The sequence below is a fragment of the Squalius cephalus genome, assembly GCF_949319135.1.
Source record: "Squalius cephalus genome assembly, chromosome: 22".
NCBI classification, from domain to species: Eukaryota; Metazoa; Chordata; class Actinopteri; order Cypriniformes; family Leuciscidae; genus Squalius; species Squalius cephalus.
The window spans coordinates 406,186-427,321 of record NC_137143.1 but is presented as its reverse complement, the minus strand read 5'-3'; the positions used below and the strand labels follow the sequence as shown (position 1 = coordinate 427,321).

General features: G+C 43.7%; 1 protein-coding gene across 1 annotated transcript in view; it reads right to left on the bottom strand.

Moving 5' to 3' along the window:
- poc1a (POC1 centriolar protein A) overlaps nucleotides 1-21,136 on the bottom strand; it is a 111,734-nt gene that overhangs the window by 59,152 nt on the left and 31,446 nt on the right. Inside the window, exons 4-7 of the mRNA XM_079857751.1 lie at nucleotides 20,739-20,918; nucleotides 13,141-13,248; nucleotides 12,887-13,002; nucleotides 6,482-6,615 (exon numbers count right to left, since the gene is read on the bottom strand). Coding sequence (XP_079713877.1) covers nucleotides 6,482-6,615; nucleotides 12,887-13,002; nucleotides 13,141-13,248; nucleotides 20,739-20,918 — 538 coding nt within the window. The remainder of the gene's footprint in view (nucleotides 1-6,481; nucleotides 6,616-12,886; nucleotides 13,003-13,140; nucleotides 13,249-20,738; nucleotides 20,919-21,136) is intronic.

Genomic DNA, 21,136 nt, shown 5'->3' with positions numbered 1-21,136 from the left:
AACACCATTATTTCTGCAGTTAGTGATGCATTTGTAGGAGTTTCCCTTTCAGACGTGATCATGCAACGTGATTTACAGTTTACTGGTATTAGTGGCATTATTTACCGCCCAAAGAAAGCCTGTCTTAAAGGGATACTCCACTTTTTTTGGAAATAGGCTCATTTTACAACTCCCCCAGAGTTAAAAAGTTGAGTTTTACCGTTTTCAAATCCATTCAGCCGATCTCCGGGTCTGGGGGTCCCACTTTTAGCATAGCTTAGCATAATGAATTGAACCGGACAAGACCATTAGCATCTCTCTCAAAAAAATGAACAAAGAGTTTCGATATTTTTCCTATTTAAAACTTGACTCTTCTGTAGTTACATCGTGTACTAAGACCGACGGAAAATGAAAAGTTGCGATTTTCTAGGCTGATATGGCTAGGAACTATACTCTCATTCCTGCGTAATCATCAAGAAACTTTGCTGCAGTACCATTGGTCCAGCAGGCGTAATGATATGACGCAGCGCATGCCGCTTGATAATAGGCTACTGAGCTGGGGACTATTATCAGGCGCTGCGTCATATCATTACGCCTGCTTCACCCATGGTACGGCAGCAAAGTTTCTTGATTATTACGCAGGAATGAGAGTATAGTTCCTAGCCATATCAGCCTAGAAAATCGCAACTTTACATTTTCCGTCGGTCTTAGTACACGATGTAACTACAGAAGAGTCAAGTTTTAAATAGGAAAAATATCGAAACTCTTTGTTCATTTTTTTGAGAGAGATAGCATGGTCTTGTCCGGTTCAATTCATTATGCTAAGCTATGCTAAAAGTGGGACCCCCAGACCCGGAGATCGGCTGAATGGATTTGAAAACGGTAAAACTAAACTTTTTAACTCTGGGGGAGATGTAAAATGAGCCTATTTCCAAAAAAAGTGGAGTATCCCTTTAAGCACTGATCTGGATAAATGACTGGATTCCAGCATTCTGAACTGTTCTAGTGCCATCTTACGCTTCCCTACCGACAGACAGATGGAAAGAGCGTTTCAACACAAGAAACAGTAGTAAAAAATTAAGAATAAATATAAAAAATATAAAAGTATAAAAACACAATTAGGTTTAGGCATAAATAATAAACATTTACAGACTGCAGCCAAAACATCGACCTAAAATCACCTGATTTACAGTGTTTATAAACTTTATTCCCAGTACTTCTGTGAAAATCTGAAAGATTGTATCATAATGATAAAGAATGTTTGAGAAGTTGTTTCATATCGATACGCATGCGTGTACTCAACCCAGAGAAAGAACATTTGGCCTTTCTTCAGCTTATTACAGAGGACTTCAGACTAACCGCTTCTTATTAAAATGTTTTCATGTTCTGCAGTCTCAAAATTCTCAATTCTGAACTGGTGAGGTTTGTTGAGTGTCACGTTTGACTGCATGTAAGAAATATGGCTAAGAAAAAATAAAGCTTCAAGCCGACGTTTCCAAGCAGCACAGCAGTAATGACTTAATGAACTTCTTCACTTATAAGATTGACAATATCAGGGAGAAAATTATAACTATGCAACCGTCTACTACAGTAATTTGATTCATTCATTGCTATAGGAGAGGAAGAATTCGCTATACTCATTAAATCATCTTATTCGACAACATGTATGTTAGACCCTATACCGACTAAGCTCCTGAAAGAGATGCTCCCAGAGATCATAGATCCATAGATTCTTAATATCATTAATTCATCTTTGTCATTAGGATACAAACCAAAAACCTTTAAGCTGGCTATGATTAAACCACTTATTAAAAAAACGCAACTTGATCCTACAGAATTAGTCAATTACAGGCCGATCTCGAATCTACCTTTTCTGTCAAAGATACTAGAAAAGGCAGTGTCTTCACAACTGTGTTCTTTTTTAGAAATAAATGATATCTGCGAGGATTTCCAGTCAGGATTTAGACTGTACCATAGTACTGAGACTGCTCTCGTTAGAGTCACACATGATTTGCTCTTATCATCCGATCGTGGTTGTATCTCGCTATTAGTGTTACTCGATCTTAGTGCTGCATTTGACACCATCGACCACAACATTCTTTTAAATAGACTAGAAAACTATGTTGGCATTAGTGGAATTGCACTAGCATGGTTTAAATCATACTTATCTGACCGTTATCAGTTTGTAGCAGTAAATGAAGAGATGTCTCATTGATCACAAGTTCAGTATGGTGTACCACAAGGCTCAGTACTAGGACCGCTGCTGTTCACTCTGTACATGCTATACACACACTCACACACACACACACACTCACACACACACACACACACACACACACACACACACACACACACACACACACACACTCTGTACATGCTACCCTTAGGAGATATCATTAGGAAGCATGGCATTAGTTTTCACTGTTATGCCAACAATACTCAGCTCTATATTTCTTTACGCCCAGACGAAACTTACCAATTCACTAAATTAACGGAATGCACAGCTGATATAAAAAACTGGATGACTAGTAATGTCCAACTACTTAATTCTGAAAAAACAGAGATTCTAATTATTGGACAAAAAAACTTCCTCATGTAATAATCTAGAATACTGTCTAACACTTGATGGCTGCTCTGTTAAGTCTTCGTCGTCGGTCAGGAACCTGTGTGTGTGTGTGTGTGTGAGTGTGTGAGTGTGTGTGTGTGTGTGCTCTTTGATACCAATCTTTCATCTGAAAGTCACGTGTCTAGTATCTGTAAAACCGCATTTTTCCATCTTAAAAATATATCTAAATTACGCCATATGCTCTCATTGACAAATGCGGAACAGTTAGTTCATGCGTTCATGACCTCAAGGCTAGATTATTGTAATGCTCTACTGGGTGGTTGCCCTGCACGCTTAATAAACAAACTACAGCTGGTTCAAAACGCAGCAGCTCGAGTTCTTACCAGAACCAGGAAGTATGACCATATTAGCCCGGTTCTGTCAACACTGCATTGGCTCCCTATTAAACATCACATACATTTTTAAATATTGCTGATCACTTACAAAGCACTAAATGGTTTAGCTCCGCAGTGCTTGAGCGAGCTATTAACGCATTATAGTCCTTCACGTCTATTGCGATCTCAAAATTCCGGCCAGTTGATAATACCTAGAATATCTAAATCGACTTCTGGCGGTAGATCCTTTTCCTATTTAGCACCAAAACTCTGGAACAGTCTTCCTAACATTGTCCGGGAAGCAGACACACTCTGTCAGTTCAAAGCTAGACTAAAAACACATCTCTTTGACCTAGCATTCACATAATACATTATAGACTTCTATAATTCAGTGTTAGGCTGCATAGATTAGATCAGCCGGAACCGGGAACACTTCCCATTAATCCTGATGTACTCGTTACATCATAAGAAGGATGGCATCTACGCTAATATTAGTCTCTCTGATATCAATCAAAACTAACTTTAGCTGGACAATAACTTTATTCTAGAGCTGCTGTAAAGCCAAAACAATCTCTGTTACTTTAATTTCCTATTATCACTGTAAAGCTGCTGTGAAACATCTATATTGTTAAAAGCGCTGTATAAATTAAGGAGACTCGACTTGACCTGACTAGGAACTGGATCAGCACGTGCGAGACAGACTGATGCTGACTAACAGTCTGAGCCGGTCTATGAGCCTCACCGGACGGATCGCACTGTTCACATTATTCTTGAGTTTTGTCTCAGAACAAACATGTAAAGAAGTGTTTCTGGCATATCTTTAGATGCGTCATCAAGGTAAAAACTGCACTTCCTTTTGGTGACCCTTCATCTTCAGTAATACATGTCACGAGCATGGAAATATAGATTTCACTCCGACTGCAGAGGATTGTCATAATTCATGAAGACTGATGTTAGCAGTAGCAGTGCAGCCTGTGAATGTGCTTTTCCTGATGCATTAGTGTGGTCATCAGATAAAACACATTTATCTTTGGCTAAATCTCATTCTCATAAAGGTTTGTGAATGGCCCATAAGAGTTCACAGGGTTCCTGTAGTCATCAGCACGAGTCTGTCTCTCTGGAAGCTGTCATTGGCCGGAGTCTCTCTCAGCAGGTGCTTCATGCTAGTGTGTGTGTGGTGTCTGTGTGTGCGATGCTTCATGCTAGTGTGTGTGTGGTGTAATGACCTTGTAAAGTTAGGATTTGCCATATGACGGTATCAGATTTTCATATCACGAAAATTTAAGTTTTTTTTTAATTAAGTCATCGTGAACTGGAAGTTGTGGCTGACTTCACTTTTGATTTCAATTGTGACCTGTTTTCCCAGTGAAAAGGAAAACTGAATGAGAAAAATAGAGGCGTGGCTTTTTTCTGCTGGGAATTGATTGGATCTAGAAAAGTAGGCGTTCCCTTCAGATCTGAACACAGAAGGAAGCACATTTTTAGATTTTGATCAAAGATTACAAAGACAAAAAATGTTTTTTGTGGATTAACTTGCATGGATGATGTTGACCACAAGAATAGTAACGTGTGCTAATAAAGCACATGAGGTCAATTTTGATTTCATGAATTTATGTTAAAGCACTTAAGTTATATGCGGTGTGTACGGAAGTGAAATGAACTAGTTGTTAATGACATATTTAAACTCTTATCAGGGACGCATGTCTCTTCTGTATGTGTGCAGTGCAGGAAAACCACAGGGAAAAGATTTGTGTTGCTAGATTTTGCTAAAAATATCAAGCACATAATAAACCAAAATAAATCCTTCATATTAGAATTAAGACCAAGGCATTGTGATATTGAAAGGCCTCTGTATATCTGGAACTGCCGCTATAGCAGGAGCTGGAGAGCCGAACAGCAGTGTGTGTGAGTGTGGACTGAACAAGAGCCTTTCAGTGGGACGTTACGCAACAGCCGTGTAGAAGATGAGGTCAGACACCAGCATCAGACCTCGGATCAGCACAACGGACTCGTGGAACCACCATTAATGTGTCAGAGACGAATCCAGTGACGGTCCAAACGTGAGTCTCGACAACTCCTGCTGCCTCTGAGTCTGATCTGCCATCAACACAAGCACTATAGCTAATCACAGTAGCTAGTTAACCAATGGGGTTTACCACAGTACACCTTTACCGAGCTGCCCGTCACATGACTGAACACTCAGACTTCAGCCCAAAACACGTCTTCGAGCAGACTTCCTCATGTGCTGCCTGAGTTTCCAGCGGTGTGTTGAGCTGAAGGCTGACAGAGGTCACGCGCTCATCCCACTGACGCTAGCAGGCGTTCGCTACACTAACGCTAACCAGGAGGCTTCAGGTCTGAGCGCTAACATGACTCACCTTCGGTATGTAGGCGTGCGCTTTAATACTCGATTGATTTAGCCAACGCTCCGCTGAAGGGAAAACACAACACCTAGTGAAGTGGCAGTGTTGGAACGAACAGATCACTTCTGTCATGCGATTCATTCATTCATATGCAGAACAACATACGCTTCAACCCATCGAGCAAAAGCATGATTCCCAAGCGCTCCATCAGCCCTGGTGCAATGCACTGCCTCTTGAGGACTAAAGTACGATGTGCATCAAGTAATAATGCAGAAGTTATAGGAGTGTATGTGTGATTTAGTGCATGAAGAAGGTTGTCTGAGAATACACAGCAGTCGTCAGGTCAGTGTTTGCCTCGTGTCCAAGACTCTGTCTTCAGCGCACAGGTTCTGGAGTGTGAGTGGAGGGTCAAGGATCAAGGGTCAGGTCCAGGATCTTCGCTGGAGATCAGGGTCAGATCAGTCACTGGAAGTCAGGGTCAGATCCAGGATCTTGAGTGTGGAGTCGTTGGAGGTCAGGGGTCAGGGTCAGAGGTCAGAGGTCAGCGGTGTGTACCTGATGGCCGTGCAGTGTGTAGAGCAGCCGGCCCTCCAGCAGGTCCAGGATCTTGACTGTGGAGTCGCTGGAGGTCAGGGGTCAGGGTCGGGGGGTCAGGGTCAGAGGTCAGGGGTCAGCGGTGTGTACCTGATGGCCGTGCAGTGTGTAGAGCAGCCGGCCCTCCAGCAGGACCAGGATCTTGAGTGTGGAGTCGCTGGAGGTCAGGGGTCAGGGTCGGGGGGTCAGGGTCAGAGGTCAGGGGTCAGCGGTGTGTACCTAATGGCCGTGCAGTGTGTAGAGCAGCCGGCCCTCCAGCAGGACCAGGATCTTCAGTGTGGAGTCGCTGGAGGTCAGGGGTCAGGGTCGGGGGGTCAGGGTCAGAGGTCAGCAGTGTGTACCTGATGGCCGTGCAGTGTGTAGAGCAGCCGGCCCTCCAGCAGGTCCAGGATCTTCAGTGTGGAGTCGCTGGAGGTCAGGGGTCAGGGTCGGGGGGTCAGGGTCAGGGGTCAGAGGTCAGGGGTCAGCGGTGTGTACCTGATGGCCGTGCAGTGTGTAGAGCAGCCGGCCCTCCAGCAGGTCCAGGATCTTGAGTGTGGAGTCGCTGGAGGTCAGGGGTCAGGGTCGGGGGGTCAGGGTCAGGGTCAGAGGTCAGCAGTGTGTACCTGATGGCCGTGCAGTGTGTAGAGCAGCCGGCCCTCCAGCAGGTCCAGGATCTTCAGTGTGGAGTCGCTGGAGGCTGAGATGAGGAAGTTTCCAGACGGATGGAAGGAGAGGCCGTTCACCGCCGCACTATGAACTGAAACATACACACACATACACACACATACACACACACACACACACACTTATACCATCTGAACACTACAATCTCATGAACTACACAAGCTTGACATTACAGACAATTACATAAAACATATTAACCATAAAAGCTGAATCAATTGTAAAACTTTAATTTGGACGATTTTCAATAATAAAATGTCATTGCAACCATACCCAGTTTAATGTATAGAATTATATGTTTTCAAGGTAAAAAGTGTTCTTTTTTGTTGTTGTTGCAAAAATATCATGAATTATTAATAATTCACAAATATTACTACATCTTTGAGGAGTCGCACCACATGACGTTCAACAAACCTTGTCTTGTCATTAGGTCAAATAAAAATAAGCAGAAGCAATTTTGTTAAAATATTTTTAAGAAATATATAATAATGTGAATGAATTTACTTTTAAATGTATTGTAAAGTTAATTGCTGATCCAAACAATATTTCCAGTTTTTCTTTTTTCTTTTTTTTTTTGGTCAGTTTGTAAACTTTGGTTTAATTTTTGCAGAAGTGTTTTCATTGGTTCAGTGTGCTGGAAACGCCTGAAGGCTGGACATCTGCAGCTGTTCTAGGTTTATTCCCAGTCTCGTTCTCTCTGATCTCCAGCTCTCTCGGCCTTCACACGCCCCCCGCAGGCAAAGGCAGACACTGCAGGCGTCACACCCTTCACACGCCCCCCGCAGGCGAAGGCAGACACTGCAGGCGTCACACCCTTCACACGCCCCCCGCAGGCGAAGGCAGACACTGCAGGCGTCACACCCTTCACACGCCCCCCGCAGGCGAAGGCAGACACTGCAGGCGTCACACCCTTCACACGCCCCCCGCAGGCGAAGGCAGACACTGCAGGCGTCACACCCTTCACACGCCCCCCGCAGGCGAAGGCAGACACTGCAGGCGTCACACTCACCGCTTCATCCTGGATCATCTTTATCTACACTTATATCTTCTGCATGCATTATGCATTACTGGATAATGTTAATTAACATAACCATACAGTGAGGAAAATAAGTATTTGAACACCCTGCTATTTTGCAAGTTCTCCCACTTGGAAATCATGGAGGGGTCTGAAATTGTCATCGTAGGTGCATGTCCACTGTGAGAGACATAATCTAAAAAAAAAAATCCAGAAATCACAATATATGATTTTTTAACTATTTATTTGTATGATACAGCTGCAAATAAGTATTTGAACACCTGTCTATCAGCTAGAATTCTGACCCTCAAAGACCTGTTAGTCTGCCTTTAAAATGTCCACCTCCACTCCATTTATTATCCTAAATTAGATGCACCTGTTTGAGGTCATTAGCTGCATAAAGACACCTGTCCAACCCATACAATCAGTAAGAATCCAACTACTAACATGGCCAAGACCAAAGAGCTGTCCAAAGACACTAGAGACAAAATTGTACACCTCCACAAGGCTGGAAAGGGCTACGGGGAAATTGCCAAGCAGCTTGGTGAAAAAAGGTCCACTGTTGGAGCAATCATTAGAAAATGGAAGAAGCTAAACATGACTGTCAATCTCCCTCGGACTGGGGCTCCATGCAAGATCTCACCTCGTGGGGTCTCAATGATCCTAAGAAAGGTGAGAAATCAGCCCAGAACTACACGGGAGGAGCTGGTCAATGACCTGAAAAGAGCTGGGACCACCGTTTCCAAGGTTACTGTTGGTAATACACTAAGACGTCATGGTTTGAAATCATGCATGGCACGGAAGGTTCCCCTGCTTAAACCAGCACATGTCAAGGCCCGTCTTAAGTTTGCCAATGACCATTTGGATGATCCAGAGGAGTCATGGGAGAAAGTCCGATGAGATTAAAATAGAACTTTTTGGTCATAATTCCACTAAACGTGTTTGGAGGAAGAAGAATGACGAGTACCATCCCAAGAACACCATCCCTACTGTGAAGCATGGGGGTGGTAGCATCATGCTTTGGGGGGGGGGGGTTCTGCACATGGGACAGGGCGACTGCACTGTATTAAGGAGAGGATGACCGGGGCCATGTATTGCGAGATTTTGGGGAACAACCTCCTTCCCTCAGTTAGAGCATTGAAGATGGGTCGAGGCTGGGTCTTCCAACATGACAATGACCCGAAGCACACAGCCAGGATAACCAAGGAGTGGCTCTGTAAGAAGCATATCAAGGTTCTGGCGTGGCCTAGCCAGTCTCCAGACCTAAACCCAATAGAGACTCTTTGGAGGGAGCTCAAACTCTGTGTTTCTCAGCGACAGCCCAGAAACCTGACTGATCTAGAGAAGATCTGTGTGGAGGAGTGGGCCAAAGTCCCTCCTGCAGTGTGTGCAAACCTGGTGAAAAACTACAGGAAACGTTTGACCTCTGTAATTGCAAACAAAGGCTACTGTACCAAATATTAACATTGATTTTCTCAGGTGTTCAAATACTTATTTGCACCTGTATCATACAAATAAATAGTTAAAAAAATCATACATTGTGATTTCGGGATTTTTTTTTTTTTAGATCATGTCTCTCACAGTGGACATGCACCTACGATGACCATTTCAGACCCCTCCATGATTTCCAAGTGGGAGAACTTGCAAAATAGCAGGGTGTTCAAATACTTACTTTCCTCACTGTATATGTGTGTCGGCCTGCAGTGTTTGTGCTCCAGATATGAGACATTAATTTTATACGCACAAATTTTTCATTTATTAAAGTTACAAGGTTTGAGATGACAGGAAATGAGAAAAATTGTTAACATTACATTAGTTGACATTTAGTTACACTTCTAAAGCATCTATTAATCTCAGGTGTTAATAACATTATTATTAACTAACATTAACAAAGATTAATAAATGCTGTAAAAATCTATTGATTATTGTTAGTTTATATTAGTTGAAGGATTTGTTCACTTTAGAATTAAAATTTGATGTTGTCTTTCTTCAGTCGAAAAGAAATTAAGGTTTTTAACGTAATGTGTGTCGCATCACAGCGAGTGCAAGACCAGCATTTGTGGTTAAAAGTATATAAATGTTTATTTTGTAATAAAATGTCGGCTGGTGAACGACTCCTTTGAGGTATTAACTAATGTTAACAAATGAGACCTTCTTGTAAAGTGTTCCAGAAAAATTACTAGTTTTATTACTGATGTATTTATACAGGAGTAGATCTGAATGTAATTGGTTTAATTGCACATATGATGATGACAAGCGAGTCGAATCACAGAACTGAACATCAGATTCAACAGATTGTCAAAATGATGAGATTTGCTGCAGATCTCTGAGATACACACATACGGAGTGTTTAAACTGCTGCTTTTCATAGTAAAACTATTCACTTTCTGATATGGTATACAGACCTGCAAACTCAGAAGTGGTAAAAAAGTAGCCTGGGAAAATCCAGACAACATATTGGGGATATTTTGGGAATATCTAATTTAATTTTATCAATCAATAAATTTCACTAGAAACAAACCTTGTTGTATTAATTTAATTTAATACTGTGAATCTGCTTTGATACAATCTGTATTGTGAAAAGCGCTATACAAATATACTTGACTTGACTTGACAACTTCCGGCAAGTTCAGATTTGCTCGAGAAGTAGTCTGGCAAAGAGCTCATTCAAGCCCATTTCCATGGCCTAGAAATCGCGGCACCGATCAGAAACGTTGAGGCGGGCTTTACACGATGACGATCGCTCTGATTGGTTTTAGGTCTATCCAAGTGCGCCCAGAGGCATTTGAGCGACGTCCGTTCAACTTTTAAATGCATTATTATATTCAAATTGCAAACACATGAGGACAGTCTCCATGAAAGACCCACTGGCAGATGAACGTGCTACTACATTTCTCTCCGAAACGGTAGGAAATTAAATTAGATTTAATAGAGGATTTTAACTGTGACGAGATGATTGACAGGGCAGTTTACGTGACAGGACGCACGCGACAGATCCGTCCGATAAAGATGACGAAGTAGTGTGTCCCAAAGCTTGCCTACTTTTTTGCCTTTTCTTCACAAAAAGAGTACATACTTTTATGGCGTAGTGTAACTTAGGCGAATTGGGACGCAGCTTTACACGATGATGATCGCTCTTGACGAGGCATTTGAGCGACGTCCGTTGGTGACGCCCCTTTGGAAATGATTTGTCTATGGAGCATTTTACTACTGAGAATGGTCTGGTTTTTAACCAGGCTAGTAAAAAAGATGACATGTTCACGAATTAAATCCTTGTGGGGTTGGGGGAGGGGGGGGGGGGGTCATTGTCCCCCAGTAGAATTGTTTTGGTGATTTTAACATGTAAACGAAGCAATCTGGTGCAAAAAAATAAAAGAAAATTACAATAAAAGAAAATGGAAAAGACAACATTTGCTTCAAGTACGCTAAGGATGGCCATTGACACAAATTTCACAATTCGATTCGATATTGATTAACTTAAAGGACAAGTTCGGTATTTTACACATAAAGCCCTGTTTACAGATCGTTTCTGATGAAATAGAACGGTTAAGATTAAACTTTTGACAGATGCTGCTGTCGCGAGAATTTTAGGTTTATTTCGCTTTCCCACCCCCCCTCAAGAATGGTAGTCTATGTGCACTGGAACAATCCTTCCTAAAACGCATTAAACTTTCATTTAAAAAGAGATGAAACTCACCGAGTGGTCAGGGGTGTTCACTGATATGCTCATACAAAAATCGCTGCAAAATATGCTTTCCAACAGGTGTATTACCATTCGTTGTAAAACTGTGGATCTATTTTTCCAAACGTCTCACACCCGTAGATTCTTCCGTTGAGAGCTTGAATAATAGACACTCCAGCCCAGTTGGTGGCGATAATGCACATTTGCCAATTGCAAGCAAACCACTGGCATTTCACTGAATACACAGAAGAAGCAGAAGAAGAAGCGGCGGAGTAATACCGTACCTCACACAGCTCGTCCAATACAAGTCAATGGAGTTGGACAAAAACTATGATAAAACCTGTTGGAAAGCATCTTTTGCAGCGATTTTTGTATGAGCATATCAGTGAACACCCCTGACCACTCGGTGAGTTTCATCTCTTTTTAAATGAAAGTTTAATGCGTTTTAGGAAGGATTGTTCCAGTGCACATAGACTACCATTCTTGAGGGGGAGGGGAAAGCGAAATAAACCTAAAATTCTCGCGACAGCAGCATCTGTCAAAAGTTTAATCTTAACTGTTCTATTTCATCAGAAACGATCTGTAAACAGGGCTTTATGTGTAAAATACCGAACTTGTCCTTTAACATATTAATCATATTGTATGTACTGTACCATATACGGGAGGGGGGGATTTTCGGTGGTGTAAATATATTTATTCTGAAACAATATTTTCAGATTTTACATACTTAAATCATCATATTTGTGATATTTAACCCAGGGTGTTATTTATTTTTATAAAGAGTTTTTTTTTTACCTTAATAAATGTATGCATCATCTTTCATGTCAAATTCTTACATTTGATCAATCAATTCAGTTTTAATAAGAAGACACTATAGGGCTGTTACCCATCAAATTAAATAATTTGCACTACAAAATTACAACTGCAATAAATAATGTTATGAGATTGATGTTTTAAATAAATGTCACGCCAGAACACGCCAAATCATGTCAGAATGTGTGTGTGTGTGTGTGTGTGTGTGAGTCTCTCACCCTGATAGTGCTGCAGGAGTCTGAGCTCGTGCGTGTGTGTGTGTGTGTGTGTGTGTGTGTGTGTGTGTGTGTGTGTCTGTGAGTCTCTCACCCTGATAGTGCTGCAGGAGTCTGAGCTTGTGTGTGTGTGTGTGTGTGTGTGTGTGTGTGTGTCTGTGAGTCTCTCACCCTGATAGTGCTGCAGGAGTCTGAGCTCGTGCGTGTGTGTGTGTGTGTGTGTGTGTGTGTGTGTGTGTGTGTGTGTGTGTGTGTCTGTGAGTCTCTCACCCTGATAGTGCTGCAGGAGTCTGAGCTCGTGTGTGTGTGTGTGTGTGTGTGTGTGTGTGTGTGTGTGTGTGTCTGTGAGTCTCTCACCCTGATAGTGCTGCAGGAGTCTGAGCTTGTGTGTGTGTGTGTGTGTGTGTGTGTGTGTGTGTGTGTGTGTGTGTGTGTGTCTGTGAGTCTCTCACCCTGATAGTGCTGCAGGAGTCTGAGCTTGTGTGTGTGTGTGTGTGTGTGTGTGTGTGTGTCTGTGAGTCTCTCACCCTGATAGTGCTGCAGGAGTCTGAGCTTGTGTGTGTGTGTGTGTGTGTGTGTGTGTGTGTGTGTGTGTGTGTGTGTGTGTGTGTGAGTCTCTCACCCTGATAGTGCTGCAGGAGTCTGTGTGAGCGAATGTCCCACACCTTCACTGTGTTGTCTGTGCCAGCCGCTGCCACACAGGTGCCACTCGGGTGAAACGCCACGGTGTTCACATACCTGAACACAAACAGAGGAGCCTGAGTGAGTGAGTGTGTGTGTGTGTGTGTGTGTGTGTGTGTGTGTCAGTGAGTGAGTGTGTGTGTGTGTGTGTGTCAGTGAGTGTGTGTGAGTGTGTGCTGTGCTGTGCTTACTCACCCGCCGTGATCACAGAACGAGTGAACACACTCTCTGCTGTTCTTGTCCCACAGCTTCACTGTTCTGTCATCACTGGCAGAGACGATCAACCGCCCGTCAGGGGAAAACCTGCAGGATTCATACGACACTATTCAGATCACGCCAGAACACGTCAGAACACGTTAGAACACACCAGATCACGTCAGAACACGTCAGAACACACCAGAACACGTCAGAACACGCCAGATCACATCAGAACACGTCAGAACACGCCAGATCACGTCAGAACACGTCAGAACACGCCAGATCACGTCAGAACACGTCAGAACACGCCAGATCACGTCAGAACACGTCAGAACACGCCAGATCACGTCAGAACACGTCAGAACACACCAGATCACGTCAGAACACGCCAGATCACGACAGAACACGCCAGATCACGTCAGAACACGTCAGAACACGCCAGATCACGTCAGAACACGTCAGAACACGCCAGGTCACGTCAGAACACGTCAGAACACACCAGATCACGTCAGAACACGCCAGATCACGTCAGAACACGTCAGAACACGCCAGATCACGTCAGAACACGCCAGATCACGTCAGAACACGTCAGAACACGCCAGGTCACGTCAGAACACGTCAGAACACACCAGATCACGTCAGAACACGCCAGATCACGTCAGATCACGTCAGAACACGCCAGATCACATCAGAACACGCCAGATCACGTCAGAACACGTCAGAACACGCCAGATCACGTCAGAACACGTCAGAACACGCCAGATCACGTCAGAACACGTCAGAACACGCCAGATCACGTCAGAACACGGCAGAACACGTCAGAACACGCCAGATCACGTCAGAACACGCCAGATCACGTCAGAACACTTCAGAACACGGCAGAACACGTCAGAACACCTCAGAACACGTCAGAACACGCCAGATCACGCCAGAACACGTCAGATCACGCCAGATCGCATCAGAATACGTCAGAACACATCAGAACATGCCAGAACACGCCAGATCACGTCAGATCACGTCAGAACACGTCAGAACACGCCAGATCACGTCAGAACACGTCAGAACACGGCAGAACACGTCAGAACACGGCAGAACACGGCAGAACACGTCAGAACACGCCATATCACGTCAGAACAAGTCAGAACACGCCAGATCACGTCAGAACACGCCAGATCACGGCAGAACACGGCAGAACACGTCAGAACACGGCAGAACACGTCAGAACACCCCAGATCACGTCAGAACACGCCAGATCACGTCAGAACACGTCAGAACACGCCAGATCACGTCAGAACACGTCAGAACACGCCAGATCACGTCAGAACACGGCAGAACACGTCAGAACACGCCAGATCACGTCAGAACACGCCAGATCACATCAGAATACGTCAGAACATGTCAGAACAAGCCAGAACACGGCAGATCACGTCAGAACACGCCAGATCACGTCAGAACACGTCAGAACACGTCAGAACACGGCAGAACACGTCAGAACACGCCAGATCACGTCAGAACACGCCAGATCACGTCAGAACACTTCAGAACACGGCAGAACACGTCAGAACACGGCAGAACACGTCAGAACACGCCAGATCACGCTAGAATACGTCAGATCACGCCAGATCACGTCAGAACATGCCAGATCACATCAGAACACGCCAGATCACGTCAGAACATGCCAGATCACATCAGAATGCGCCAGAACACGCCAGAACACACCAGATCACATCAGAACACGCCAGAACACACCAGATCACGCCAGAACACACCAGATCACGCCAGAACACGTCAGAACACGCCAGAATACGTCAGAACATGCCAGATCACATCAGAATACGCCAGAACACGCCAGAACACACCAGATCACGTCAGAACATGTCAGAACATGCCAGATCACGTCAGAACACGCCAGATCACGTCAGAACACGCCAGAACACGTCAGAACACGCCAGATCACGTCAGAAACACACCAGATCACGTCAGAACACGTCAGAACATGCCAGATCACGCCAGAACACGTCAGAACACGCCAGATCACGTCAGAACACGCCAGATCACGCCAGAACACGCCAGATCACGCCAGATCACGTCAGAATACGCCAGATCACGTCAGCACAAGTCAGAACACGCCAGATCACGGCAGAACACGCCAGATCACGTCAGAACACGCCAGATCACGTCAGAACACGGCAGAACACAGCAGGACACGCCAGAACACGCCAGATCACGTCAGAACACGTCACAACACGCCAGATCACGTCAGAACACACCAGATCACGTCAGAACACGCCAGAACACGTCAGAACACGCCAGATCACGTCAGAACACGCCAGATCACGTCAGAACACGTCAGAACACGCCAGATCACGTCAGAACACGTCAGAACACGCCAGATCACGTCAGAACACGGCAGAACACGTCAGAACACGCCAGATCACCTCAGAACACGCCAGTTCATGTCAGAACACTTCAGAACACGGCAGAACACGTCAGAACATGCCAGAACAGGTCAGATCACGCCAGATCACGTCAGAACATGCCAGATCACATCAGAATGCGCCAGAACACACCAGAACACACCAGATCACATCAGAACACGCCAGAACACACCAGATCACGCCAGATCACGTCAGAACACACCAGATCACGCCAGAACACGTCAGAACACGCCAGAATACGTCAGAACATGCCAGATCACATCAGAATACGCCAGAACACGCCAGAACACACCAGATCACGTCAGAACATGTCAGAACATGCCAGATCACGTCAGAACACGCCAGAACACGTCAGAACACGTCAGAACACGCCAGATCACGTCAGAAACACACCAGATCACGTCAGAACACGTCAGAACATGCCAGATCACGCCAGAACACGTCAGAACACGCCAGATCACGTCAGAACACGTCACAACACACCAGATCACGTCAGAACACGTCAGAACACCCCAGATCACGTCAGAACACGCCAGAACACGTCAGAACACGCCAGATCACGTCAGAACACGCCAGATCACGCCAGAACACGTCAGATCACGCCAGATCACATCAGAACACGCCAGAACACGTCAGAACACGCTAGATCACGTCAGAACACGCCAGATCACGCCAGAACACACCAGATCACGCCAGATCACGTCAGAATACGCCAGATCACGTCAGAACATGCCAGAACACGTCAGAACATGCCAGATCACGTCAGAACACGCCAGATCACGCCAGAACACACCAGATCACGCCAGATCACGTCAGAACACGCCAGATCACGTCAGAACACGTCAGAACATGCCAGAACACGTCAGATCACGTCAGAACATGCCAGAACACGTCAGAACACGCCAGATCACGCCAGAACACACCAGATCACGCCAGATCACGCCAGAACACACCAGATCACGCCAGATCACGTCAGAATACGCCAGATCACGTCAGATCACGTCAGAACACGCCAGAACACGCCAGAACACGCCAGATCACGCCAGATCACGCCAGATCACGTCAGAATACGCCAGATCACGTCAGATCACGTCAGAACACGCCAGATCACGCCAGAACACACCAGATCACGCCAGATCACGTCAGAACACGTAAGAACACGCCAGAACACGTCAGAACACGCCAGAACACGTCAGAACACACCAGATCACACAAGATCACGTCAGAACACGTCAGAACACGCCAGATCACGTCAGAACACGCCAGATCACGTCAGAACACGTCAGAACATGCCAGATCACGTCAGAACACGTAAGAACACGCCAGAACACGTCAGAACACGTCAGAACACGCCAGAACATGCCAGAACACGCCAGATCACGTCAGAACATGCCAGAACACGCCAGAACATGTCAGAACACATCAGAAAATACCAGAACACATCAGAACATGCCAGATCACGCCAGATCACAGCAGAATACACCAGATCACGTCAGAACATGCCAGAACACATCAGATCACGTCACTGATGCCATTTTAAAATACACTAAATTACACAGAACAGAAATAATGTTCAAATTACACGGTCAGACTTTACAGTAAGTGCGCATTTTCAATTTTTCCACAGCATTTATTATTCATACTTCAACATTTACTAGCTCATTTTCATAAAGCTGTATCGGTTAACATTAGTTAATACAGTGAGAACTAACAAGAATTAACAATGAACAATTGATTTATTATTAACTAACATTAAAAAATATATAAATTCTGTTAAGAAATATATTCCTCGATTTAGCTAATGCAAGATGAGACCTTACTGTAACGTGCTTCCAGTGATAATTTGTCTAAAAACAATATAAAAAAGCTTTTTGTGGCGTGACTCTCATTTTAAGACACACAAATCATATTTTTTCCAGTCAGACAGTTTGGTTAGATATAATTATAGTAGTATAAATGAGATGGGTTAGGCAGGGCTCCAGACTAACTTTTCCACTGGTTGCACTGGTGCTACCAACTTTCTCAGTTGGTCGCACCAGCACATGATTTGGTCGCACCAAATTGTTTTGTTTTTTACAACATGGAATTAATCAATGCATGCTGATGAATAGTTGTCCTTATTTGCGTACCCTAGTTTTGCACTGATGTAAAAAGACTGACAGTGACACAAGACCTCATGTTGGCAAAATGTTTTAATCTTTTAAATGAAAACCATTCAAAATAACTATAAAAAAAAAAACACGTATGTTTTTTAATGTTTGATTGTATTTTATTTAGTACTGTCAATCGATTAAAACAATTAACTAGCCTATTCACCATTAATCACACTTAACATTAAAGGTTTTAATATATTTTTATATTGTAATAATTTCACATTTAATCTCCAAATTAATGTGAAACAACAAAGTATATTTTAAATATTTGATCTATTAGGTAGGAGATATACATAAATTGAATAAAGTTACACCTCTCAGACTTCACTGTAATTTTCTCTGACATTTTTCTTTGATTTGATTTTTTTACATTAATGTATCACAGAAGCGGGTTTATTAGGCTGCTGTCGCTTTAAGATCTGATGTATACAATGCGGATCTGGATCTGACAAGCATCTGATGTTGTCAACTCTTTGCGGTCATTTAACACTTTTTAACTAATTTAATACTGTGCTTACGAGGATACTCGACAAACTGAACATTTTGGCATACTTTTGTGTGTTTTTGTCCGTTCAAGTGTGAAAGAGAAGCGGCTGCGAGCTGTCTGAAGCAGCATTCTGAGCGCATGAGTCCTGTGTGTGTGTGTGTGTGTGTGTGTGTGTTGCGTGTATCACACAGAGAGGAGATATTAAGACAGCGCGCCGCCAGTACAGATTTAAATTCTTATTTTTTGCGTTTTATCACGCTTGAATTGTTTATTAGCACTTGAATGAATGATAGCGTGATAAAATACTATAGAGCAGCCAATGGCTGAAAGAAAAAATCTGATGCTGCATTAATTGCGTTAAATATTTTTAACGCGTTGAACTGAAATAATTAATCGCATGCGTTAACGTGTTCATTTTGACAGCCCTAATTTTTGTATAATAAAACATAAACATAATATGTATTTGTTATACTCCTTTGCTCACTTGGTTCCTCCCTGTCCGCACCTGTGCCCTCGTCATCAGTTGTGTCTGAGGCTGTATGCTGGCTCGCTGGCTTGTAATTCCTGAATTCCTAATTCGCGCGTTTCACCATCAGTGTGCAATGCGCGTGACATGTACGTTCTTTAATAAATAAACTGCAAGTGTCTTGCGGAAGAACATTGTAGCCGGAGCTACTTCTCTCCGTTAAAGGGGACATATCATGCTAAATCCACTTTTTTAGCCCTTAAATGCATTTTGTTGTATATTTGGAGTGTTTAGAAGTACAGAAAAGTTGAAATTATTCTCTTCAGGTGCTTCGTTGATATCTTTATATTCTGTTTTGGTCATATTTTTCAACCCGTTCAGATTTTTCTGTTATCTATGACGTTTTGTGAACTATTACGTCACAGTATTTGCAGCGGAACTGCCAAATAAGGACATCGACTTCCAGCCCAACACTTCGAGCAATCCGCCATTATTATTTCTCGCTGCAATTTTGTAGTCCAAGCTAAAAGATGCAGAAGTTACGAGAGGGTAAGTTAAAATGTTCGGTTGTTGGATGTAGTAACCCACACGCTTCATTACACCGTCTAATGTAGATGAACTGCCGCATGTTTAACTCAGAGCCATATAGAGAGAGAGTTGCGACAACTCCATTGACAACAATGGAACGCTTTTTTTACAGCAATGGCGGCTCGTAGAGCCTCTCAATAGTTCCCGGAAGTAAAAACAGCGCGGTAGAACAGACCGTTTGTGATGCACTTTTAAAAGGTAAGACGTTTAAAGAATAAGATTGTATATTATCAGTACATCTGAATCAAATAAACTTGTGTTTTAAAGCATGCTAGTTGATTCCGAAGCACTTCCTGGAACTATCTGAGGTCTACGCGAATCACGTGACAACTAAGCATTTTGAACTTCCGTTGTCGCAACTCTCTCTCTCTATGGCTCTGGTTTAACTGAAAGAACGAGCAGAGAGAGAGAGACCCAGTCGCGCGCACGCACTCTCTCTCTCTCTTCGGAGCCAGGCGAAAGTGTAAACAAGACTTCACCGTCTCCAAACTAGACGCTGTCTTGCTCTCTCTCCCTCGCACATATTAATCAAAATAAATCGACACGGTGGTAAAAGGTCGGAAGACCAAAGTTTCATGTGTAAATACAGTAACACACCATTGCGATACATCCATATGAAGACGTTGTTCTGCAGGTTCGTCGTCTTCATTTTCATCTCGCTCCGGCTCCGACTCTGGCTCGAACATGTAAGGCTGGCTGGACAAGTCTTCCGTTGTTGACATTTTGTTAATAACGTGTGAATAAAAAGTTTCTGTGCCGCTATAATCGTATCTCTGCTATCAAACTACAAAAATGGCCGAACGGGGTGGAGTTGAACCTCTGCAAACTGGAGAGGGGGGGGGGGTATGAAGTGTCTCAATTGTATTTAAAGAGACCGCACCAAAACGAGTTGCTATCAGAAGCACATCAGAAAAGGGGTAGAAAAGGGGCCTGTGGAGCTATAATAATGAGGAATTCAGACCCAAGCATTGCAGTTCCGCTTTATATAGACTACAAATGTATGATTTATATGTTAAAAGGAACGATTTAAAAGCATGATATGTCTCCTTTAATGCCTATGGCGAGCCGCGAGTCACGCAGGCACTGGGCAACTCCGCAGCTGAGCCGACCCCGGGATAAAATAGTCAGAATATAAACACTTATTATAGGCATACCGTAGTGATTCAGGATAAGTCAAAAACACGGTTTGGAAAATGGATTCATGATGTACTGATACAACGGCGTTCTGTTGCGCATGCGTGAATTTAACTGAGTTGTACATGACCATGCACTCGCACAAATGCGACCACATAAAATTTTAACTCGCACATTCTCAAAAAATGGTCGCAGTCTGGAACCCTGTTAGGGTTAGCTGAATGTGGTTCACACACAGTGAACAGTGATTAGTGGACAGTGATTGTACAGTGATTAGTGAACAGTGATTAGTGACCAGTTATAAGTGGACAGTGATTAGTGGACAGTACCTGGCGCAGCGCACCCAGTTGATGTGCTGGTTGAGGGAGAAGAGGAACTTCTGGCGATGGACGGTCCAGACTTTGATGCTCTTGTCATCAGATGCGGTGACGAGTGTCTGACCGTCACTGGAGAAGCTCACGCTGCGCACCGTTCCTGTATGAGCCCTGAACACTGTGGACTCGCCTTTCCTGAACACAACATACACATCACATCTAAACACACACACTTCTTATAGTTTTCCTTCTATAAAAAAGCTTTCTTCGGTTTCCCAATGTCTATTAGCTTTTGATTAATATATCAAAACACACTATCATTCAAAAGTCTGCGCTAAGATTGTTTGTATTCATCAAGGACGCATTTAACTGATCAAAAGTGACATTAAAGACATTTATAATGTTACAAAAGA